General features: G+C 45.4%; 1 protein-coding gene across 1 annotated transcript in view; it reads left to right on the forward strand.

The window, feature by feature from the left end:
- Nucleotides 1–7,697, forward strand: part of LOC113204864 (baculoviral IAP repeat-containing protein 6) — a gene marked incomplete in the record, with an annotated part of 32,863 nt that extends 25,166 nt beyond the window's left edge. Inside the window, 13 exon segments of the mRNA XM_052268019.1 lie at nucleotides 41–1,077; nucleotides 1,189–1,485; nucleotides 1,576–1,809; nucleotides 1,889–2,119; nucleotides 2,203–2,409; nucleotides 2,497–2,723; nucleotides 2,806–3,652; nucleotides 4,067–4,458; nucleotides 4,600–4,965; nucleotides 5,048–5,287; nucleotides 5,383–5,571; nucleotides 5,658–5,792; nucleotides 5,907–7,697. Of these exon segments, the coding sequence (XP_052123979.1) occupies nucleotides 41–1,077; nucleotides 1,189–1,485; nucleotides 1,576–1,809; nucleotides 1,889–2,119; nucleotides 2,203–2,409; nucleotides 2,497–2,723; nucleotides 2,806–3,652; nucleotides 4,067–4,458; nucleotides 4,600–4,965; nucleotides 5,048–5,287; nucleotides 5,383–5,571; nucleotides 5,658–5,792; nucleotides 5,907–6,173 (4,669 nt within the window).
- Between the last annotated feature and the right edge of the window lie 1,135 nt (nucleotides 7,698–8,832).

Here is an 8,832-nt window from a genome sequence, read left to right on the forward strand (position 1 = left end):
ATGTTTTAAATTTCTGTCTAATTTTAAAATTATATTGCAGCTTGGGGTGGCTTCGACTTCTACATCATTGCCTAGTTGTGTCAAAAAATCGTGTGGATCTGCGAAATTCTGTGGTTGCATCAGCTGCTGCTTTACCAGGGCTATTGGATGCGTGTGCTGGTTTATTGCTGATACCGGCTCCTGCTCCACCTCTTATGACAACTGCTCTAGAGCATGTTTTACTACATTTGGGCCTGCACTCACAAGAACTTGGCCTGAAGCTCCTGCAGGATTTGTTGCGCTCATCACTCCACTCTCAGTTGAGTATGTCACCTCCCATGGGCGCTGATTCAGTTGTCGATCTTCTCTTTCTCCTGGGAACTGAACAAGATGAACATTCGAGTGCACGAGTAGCAACTATGTTGTCCTGGCTCCAAGAAACTGCATCTGCAGCTTTAGAACCACACCCTGGCACATCCAAGAGCTCACCTTGTTGGGCCAGTGACATTCCCGCGAGTGCTGCTTGCATTCACAGCATTGCTGCCGTATTGTGGCGGTTGCACACTTGCGGAGCCGGCTATGATCTCTCTGTGCTTCTCTCACCTCAATTATTCACTGACGTTTATCAGTGGACTCTACTTCTCCCAGTTAAAAGTGGAGTGAAGGCTGCACTGGATGCTATTTTATGCTCCATGTGCTACATTCAACCTGAACTGTTCCCTGCATTACTGCGAACAATTGGGGCAGTTGCACCAGGCAACAATGTAAATGCATCTGTATCAGATGATACTAAGGATATGGATCATGATGAGGGTGGAGCCATGACAGATGACAGAAAGCAGTTGGATGCTTGGTCTAGTAACATCCATCTATCTGAGGGGCAACTTATGACCATTGCCATGGTGTCTCAATCACCTCCTGCTGTGAAACATTTGCTAGGATCTGGTCTGCTGAGTTTCTTATCAAGCAGCTTGTTGGATTTCTGTGTTCATGCTCAAGAGAAAGAATATCTCTTACGCAAAGTTGATGTGCAGACATCACTCCTCACCGATGCAGACAAGGCTGTGGATGAAAAAAATGATGATAGCCTTTTGTCAGGTTTGTTCTTATATTCCATCCATCTAACTATGATGATGATCCCATTACATTATCCATATACTTAATGGTATAGTAGAATTCTTACAGTAACTTCTTTCTTCTTGTTTGCAGTGATCACTATGGCAAGCATATTGAAACTGTTTGCAGAACTTTGTTATGAGGGAGAGCTTCGAAATTGGTTTGGATCTCCTGATGGATCAGTTTTCTGGCTTCCGTTATTAAGGCTATTGTGCTACCGTAGTACTAAGCAAACAAGTAGCTTGCAACCTCAAAGTCAGGCATATGGAGAACTGGAAACTGCCACTATCCAATTTCTTACACGTGTTACTAGTCTACATCCTGATAATCAAGAGCAACTGGCTAGGGTTTTGTGTGATGTCATTAGCCAACAGGAAGCTCGTCATCACAGTGAGTTATCATTGTCAAGTAATGTTCAAGTACTCTGTATTTTTTATCATCATCTATTTGAGTAATTTGTGTGTTATTCCTTTATTTCAGATGTTTCTTTCCTTCATGGTATATCTGGATTTGCACGGCGTTTGGTTTTGCAACTTCTTCTTGAAAGTGAAAAGATACGTGTTTTAGTCAACTCAGAAGTTCCCTTGCAACGCCCTGACGGTGTTGGTAATGCTGTTGGTTTGCGCCACCCTAGTCATGGTGTTGGACACCGAAGTCAGGTTGTCATTGTGAGTCATTACACAACATGTGCTGAACTAACTAAGCTTCTTGCTGGTACGTACATGACAAGTTCATTACTTCTATTTGTAGTATATTTACTCTGCCTAAACTAACCATCTTCCCTCTAATTTAGGCAATAACACCTTAGGGCCATTGTTGGGTGAAAAAACTCAACCTGACCCAAGCAGTTCTTCTGCTGCTAGTGGTATTAACAAAGCTCAAATGCGAACATTCAAAGACTTTGAATACCTTTGTTATTCGGATCCGCTGTTTGCTGCTGGTTTCACTGCCAAAGACAAACGTTCTAAAGAAGCCAAAAATGCAGCAACCCGCGGACCTTATGCCAAAAAAACAAGGATCAGCGGTAGGCATCTTATTGATACTTTTATAATCACCTAAAGCTTTTGTCTGAACTTTGTAAGATGGATGTATTCTTAATTTGTATAGACTCAGGTGGTGGCAGCTCTTTGTCTGCAAGTCTTGGGCTGTCTCCAGAAAGGTGGTTGGAACAGCCACAGTTACTGCCTCCAGGTGCTCCTCTTCCAGGAACCCTCACTGTTGGGCAAGTTCTCTTAGGTCTACAGGACCGGGGTATTTCTGTTTGTTCTGCTAGTTTTGAGGTTACTTTGAAACAGAGCACATCACCTCCCAGAGGTAGGCCTGCATTTGTCCAAATGAGTTTCTCTGGTATGTTGGATTTCAAGTCCCATGGCATTTTTTAAACACATCTATTAACTTCAGATCACCCAGCTGGGCAGATACTGTTCAAATTGGTTCCATACCCCACACCATTGGAGGTATTTGCCAATCATGGAGGATTGGCACTTCTTGCTGAACACTTGCCCCTGGTCTACCCAGAGACATTAAGGTATAATACCCAAGAAAAGCCTCAGCAAACTGCAACATCCCCTGATGCGATGGATTCTGATTGGGTTAAAGTTGATGGCACCAACATTGATTTGTATGAGGTAAGAGTAACGGCCCGAACAATAACTGTCTGTTTCAGAAACTTAAAATTTGAAATACTTATCAATTTATTATTTATTTTAGGAGCTGGACGACTCCTCTTTATTGGTTGGCTCATCCACACCAATTTCCCCTCACACCAATCAGAGGGCGTCTGGTGCAAACTTGGTCCCGACATCCGTCCCGCCCCATTCCTTGGCTGCCTTCGGTCTATTCCTGAGGCTGCCGGGCTACGCCGAGATACTCCTCCGCGACCCCAAGAAGGCCCAGTGTTTGCTGCGTCTGGCTCTCGGCGTGAGCGACGACGGCGAGGGCGGCGACATCCTGAGCCTGCCGCTGGCCTCGGTGCTGCCCACGCTGCCGTTCCAGATCCTGCGGCAGCTGCTGGACGCCACGCCCCTGCACACGGACGACGGCGAGCTGCTGCGGCGCACGGCCATGGACACTGGCGCAGTGCACCTGCTGCTCGCCTGCCTGTCCGTCTTCACGCACCAGCAGCAGGACATCCACCTGCCCGGCGTGCAGCACGAGCTGGTGATCGCCGCCACCAAGGCCGGCACGGCCGGTGGCGCCAAGGAGTCCACCAAGCCCGCCACCAAGTCGGACGACAAGTCTCAGCTGTACTGGGCCAAGGGCACGGGCTTCGGCACGGGCAGCACGGCGCAGTGCTGGAACGTGGAGCAAGCCCTGATGCGCCAGCGCAGCGAGGAGGAGCACGTGACGGTGCTCATGCAGGCCCTCTCGAGCTTCCTCAACCCCCGCGACCTGATACCGCAGCGCTTCCACGAGCCGGAGCCGCTCAGCGAGGAGGACTCCGACTCGGACGGGCAGCCACAGTCGCGCCTGCCGCGCCTGCCCCAGCAGCTGTCGCCTCTGCTGCACAAGTCGTGCCTGCTTCCCGCAGTCTGCTCGTACCTGCGCAATGACTCGGGTGAGTTATCTGAGATGATTTAGTCGACGAACAACTCTGAGGGTTGAATGAATGTTGAATGGGCCTTCCCTGGGGAAATCCTTCGGGTTTGTTGACGGCACATGTGAGATGTTTTGATTTCGTCATCGCTTACTGAGGGGTGAGCCTCGGCGGAGAAAGTCCATCGTTCTGAGGGGTAGCAAGTACAAAGCCCACTTGTCAGGCTATACTATTGATAACGCATGCAATGCACTTGGTAGGCCAACCCGCCAAGCAGTCGCGTAGAGTCGGCGGTCCGCCCTCTCGGGCGCCGAACGTTCGTGTCGCGTTGGGTTTGGGTAACATCCATTCTGGGGTGTTGTGGGGTGGGCCCTCTTTCAGGCCGGTGATCAATGTGGTACTGGAGGCTAACATACCATTGAACTTTGCTTTCAGTGCTGGACATGGCTCGCCACATCCCGCTCTACCGGGCCGTGCTGCAGGTGTTGCGAGCACTGGCGGTCTGCCCGCAGCTGGCCCCGCTGTTGCTGCCCTCGGACCGCCGCCCTCGCCTGCGACACAGGCCCACCGGCGGCGCCAGGTCCGCGGGCCGCGGCGACTCGCTGTCTGCCATCTGCTTGCTGACCAAGATGAAGAGCTGCGTGGACACGTACGCGTCTCGGCTGAGGTTGAACCGGACCAAGGGCAGTCGCAAGAGCAGCAGTGCCGCCGCGGGCTCCGCGGGCTCCTCCTCGAGGCTCCCGAACAAGTTTGTCGAGGATTGGGAGCAGGACGAAGGGCTGGCTCAGCTCATTGCCGACATCCAACACACGGCCAGCATGGTGCAGGTTGGTAGATTCAAAGCTGTTTGTACCCCACAAACAATACCCAACTGGTGTTTTTTTTTTTACCTGAATGGACACACTGCTTATAATTTGGTACTTTCATTATTACTATTTATTATCATAATTTTTTTTTGTTACTTTTAGATTGCAACAGATCGACTTTTATTGGATGATGACGCTGAGGCAGCAAGCCGTGGACCACTCTCTGCTTCTGGGTCAGCTCTGATTGAATATCCTATCAAACGATCTCTTGAAGATCGTTATTTGGAAGTTATGCAAAAGCTACAGTTTGATACCTTTGAAATGATTACTGAGAATAGTGAAGGTGGCTATCAGTTTGCCGTGTCTTACCACTTTGAGTCTAATTTGAGATCAGCTGGAGAACGTTGCCACCCCGCAAGAGTAAAAAGGCTGGCTCAAGAAACAGTTACCTTGTCTACTTCTCTACCTCTGTCATATAGTAGTTCAGTGTATGTGAGATGTGATGCAGATAGACTTGATATTATGAAGGTATGGTTTTTGTTGTTTTTTTGAAATTTAAAATCTATCTTATCTATTTTGACATCTGTTAAATACACATTTTACTTTTTAGGTGTTGATTACTGGTCCTGCGGATACTCCATACGCTAATGGATGCTTTGAGTTTGATGTTTATTTCCCACCTGACTACCCTAATTCACCAATGCTTATTAATATGGAAACTACAGGACACCATACCATCAGATTCAACCCTAATCTGTACAATGATGGTAAAGTTTGTTTAAGTGTCCTTAATACATGGCATGGCCGTCCTGAAGAAAAGTGGAACGCTCAGACCTCAAGCTTCCTTCAGGTAAAGAATGACTTTTGGGTTTTTGGAAATTGTCGTTTTGGTAAGGGGTGAATTCGTTTTATTCTTCATATTTTAACCAAAAACTTTCCATTTAGGTCTTGGTGTCAATTCAATCACTGATTTTGGTGCCTGAACCGTATTTCAATGAACCTGGTTATGAAAGATCCAGAGGAACTCCATCTGGTAATCAAAGTTCAAGAGAGTATAATGCAAACATTTGTACTGCATCTGTTAAATGGGCCATGCTAGAGCAAGTCCGCAACCCCTGTCCGTGCTTCAAGGAGGTGATTACTTGAACACTTTTTAAAACCCAATGTGTGTGTTGCTTACAACCATCACTACTAATTGATTTATTGTGGTGCTTTTACAGGTAATACATACTCATTTCTGGTTTAAAAAACGAGAAATAATCAAACAAATTCAACAATGGATAACTGATATGGAAAGTCAGGGTAATGACCGAAGAAATGGACGCACAATTTCACTTAACACTATTGCTCTCAAGGTACAATTGCATTATTTTTGTAAAGAGAACTTACAGTCTACAGAAACTGTGTTTTGTATCATTTGCTGTATACCTATGCCACATATGTATATTTTTTCCTTTCTTTTCCTCCAGCGTCACTTTGAGCAACTGAGAGAGGAGTTAAATAAACTAAAACCACCACCTGGACAAGAGGACATGGTTGATCAGCTGGAGGCTGAAGATGAAAGTACGCCTACGAATTCAGTGTCACCTGCAGCGATTTCACCAGCAACACTCACCCCTCACCCCACACCTGTGGCAGGACCCTCTCAACAAGCTGGACCTTCTGCTCCATTTGAACAGAGTGATGTTGATACTGATATGGAGATGGAAAAAATTGTTTCTAAAGTTTGTGAATAGATCTCCATGCTGTGGCATTTTTTTCTAGAAACTCACATTTGTTGACTAAATGGTTATGTAAATAAGTAGTTGCATTTTTCCTGTTATAAGCTCTCATGGTTCTCTTCAGAGTAAGAAAAAAGTGATTTGCCTTGTTCTGTGAGTAATCATTCATAACCAGACAGTGATATTTGAGTGATAACTTGTATTCTTTGAAAATAATTTGCATTTATTGTTGTAATTTATTAAAATGTTCAAAGCAATTAGTTACTCCAAAGAATTCTATATAATTGAAAATGCAAAATTAAAATGTATCACTGCAAACATATTGATAGCTCATCACTTGTTATTCATTTTATACACAAAGACATAAAGTTGAATAAGTTAAGTCTCTACACAAAGCTTTTATTGAGAACGTACATTTTAAGTGTCAACTTCATAAAAGGTTTGACTTCAAAATTTTGTTATTGTTTTATTTTTATCTTTGCACTCATGAAGTAGATTTCCATATGTTTATCAGTGTAATGGTTCGGTGATATTCCTGTTCTAATAATGATCTTGTGTCTTTACTGACTTGTTTTTTGCTGGTGGGTCTCTGTATGAAAGAACAGGAGAGGATTTGTGTGTATGTGTTTCTAACTATAAATGCATATTAATAGATAGATCGTTTAAAGAAAAGTGTAAATATTTGAACATGCTTTAGTATTGTGCAGAAATAGAGGGTGTCAAGTCATTCTTAGTCATCATCTTTCCAACTATGGTTCTTACTTTCATGTTAAGTTAATATAAGTGTTTGTACTCTTTTTGACTGGAGAAATTGATCCAAATCTGTTTGCACACACCTGCATAAATTTGTACATATGTATTGTAATAAATTTCAAACAACTGTACATATACTTCTATGGTGGTTCAGTAGTGTAGCCACCAATTTATTTATGTCTAGGTGAACTATTCAACAAATTGTCAAATTTTCTATATTTCTGTCCATTGTTATATATTCCACTCTGATGAAAGCATTGTCCAACTAACCCTTTTACTGATTGCTTGGGATAAACCAAGTACAATTGACATTGTGTGATGTTTGCTTTCTGTGGTGGATGTAAATTAATTAGTTTCAATGTATGATTTTTGATTAAAATGTCCTGTGATCACTAAACCCAGCCCATTTTTTTCTCTTGTTTTTATTGTTTTTTTGTTTGTTTTTTATCTAGATAAGAATGACCATGAAAAGCAAGATTAATTTCAAGAACCAATGTTCATATCATTATTGCTTATGAAAGATCATGGGAACGTACTGATAATTATTGCCTGTATTTTGTTTGGTATGTGTTGTGTAGTTATCTTCCACCCTTTTTTTTTCTGGGGTAGTCCAAAATTCAATATTTTTATGGGTCATCCTTACTTTACAGCTTGCAGAGGCTGTGAGGAAAGCAAGGTGCCTGTATGTAGTATGGCCGTAACATTTACATTTCCTACTTAACAATCAGACTTGTCGTGCATCTGGATTAATAATAAAGATCGACGCAGTAATTTCATAGAAAAGTTTTTAATTGTGTTTAATTTCTTTACCTTTCGTGTTTGACGCCTTATTTTCTGCTCATTGTATGTCCACAACATTCAACGGGGGAAAATATTGCCGTGCTAGGATCGGAAGTGACGCATCATCAAGAGTTTTTAGGGGGGGGGGGTGTTCGGAGATCGCTTGCTCGCAGACAGGCGCAGCGGGGCGAGCCCGTCGTGTCGGCCGCCCCGCCGGCGGGCGGCGGATGGCGCCGGCACAGGAGGTCCTTAGATGAGTCGTGGCTGCAAAAATGTCGCGGCAATGTCAACGTCCGATTGCAAATCTATACAAGATTGCGCGCATCGGCGGTGTCTGTTCCCTGTAGTACCAGCCCAGCCCCTGGGCGCCGCCAGGGCAGGCCTGGCAGGCGGCAGGCCAAAATAAGCAGCCCGCCGTGTCCGCTGACCTGTCCGGCGGGTTTGCCTACCCAGGCGTTTGCAGGCGCTAATCATACTGTTGCCCCAGACGTTCATTGCGAGGCGAGGGTACATCGAATTGACATGTTTCCGACATCAATTTTTGGAGACTGCGTGAGTGAGCCCGTTCGCTGTCTCTGGTCGTCATCGCTTACAACCTCTAATGGATAACGCAGCCCCCCCCCCCTTTTCGTCACACAGAGCTCGTTGTCACGCCTACCTCCGTCACGTTGTGTCCTCCTTGTTGCGTGGGGCTGTCACGGGTCTATTTTATGGGGGATTTTATTGACTTGAAAATTGGTTGCAGGGAGTCGCGCATTACGTCCCGGTTTGTAGCTACAAAGTTGTATCTTTATAGTTACACCGTGTGCCGGAAATCAGCTTGTTTGTCCGACCTGTTATTGTACGGCCTGTCAGTAAAATGACTGTCCCCCGAAGATAGTGAAAATTTGTGTCCGACCTGCTTCCGACCCAGTTGTCTTTCTTAGGTACCAGTGGATGGTTAATGTCTTCTTTCCCTCAAATCCCCGACGTGTAAAAGAGTGAATCATCCCCTTTTGCCTACTGCATCAAACTGGATTAGCCCCCCCCCCCCTCCTCTCGCAGAAGCGCTTCGCACTTCACAACACGACACGCCGTGCCGTGGGTCAGCGCTGAATCAGTCGCAGCCGCCGCCATGTGGCGTGTGGCGGGGCAGTGGAGG

The sequence above is a fragment of the Frankliniella occidentalis genome, unplaced genomic scaffold (genome assembly GCF_000697945.3).
Source record: "Frankliniella occidentalis isolate FOCC.00 unplaced genomic scaffold, Focc_3.1 Scaffold62, whole genome shotgun sequence".
NCBI classification, from domain to species: domain Eukaryota; kingdom Metazoa; phylum Arthropoda; class Insecta; order Thysanoptera; family Thripidae; genus Frankliniella; species Frankliniella occidentalis.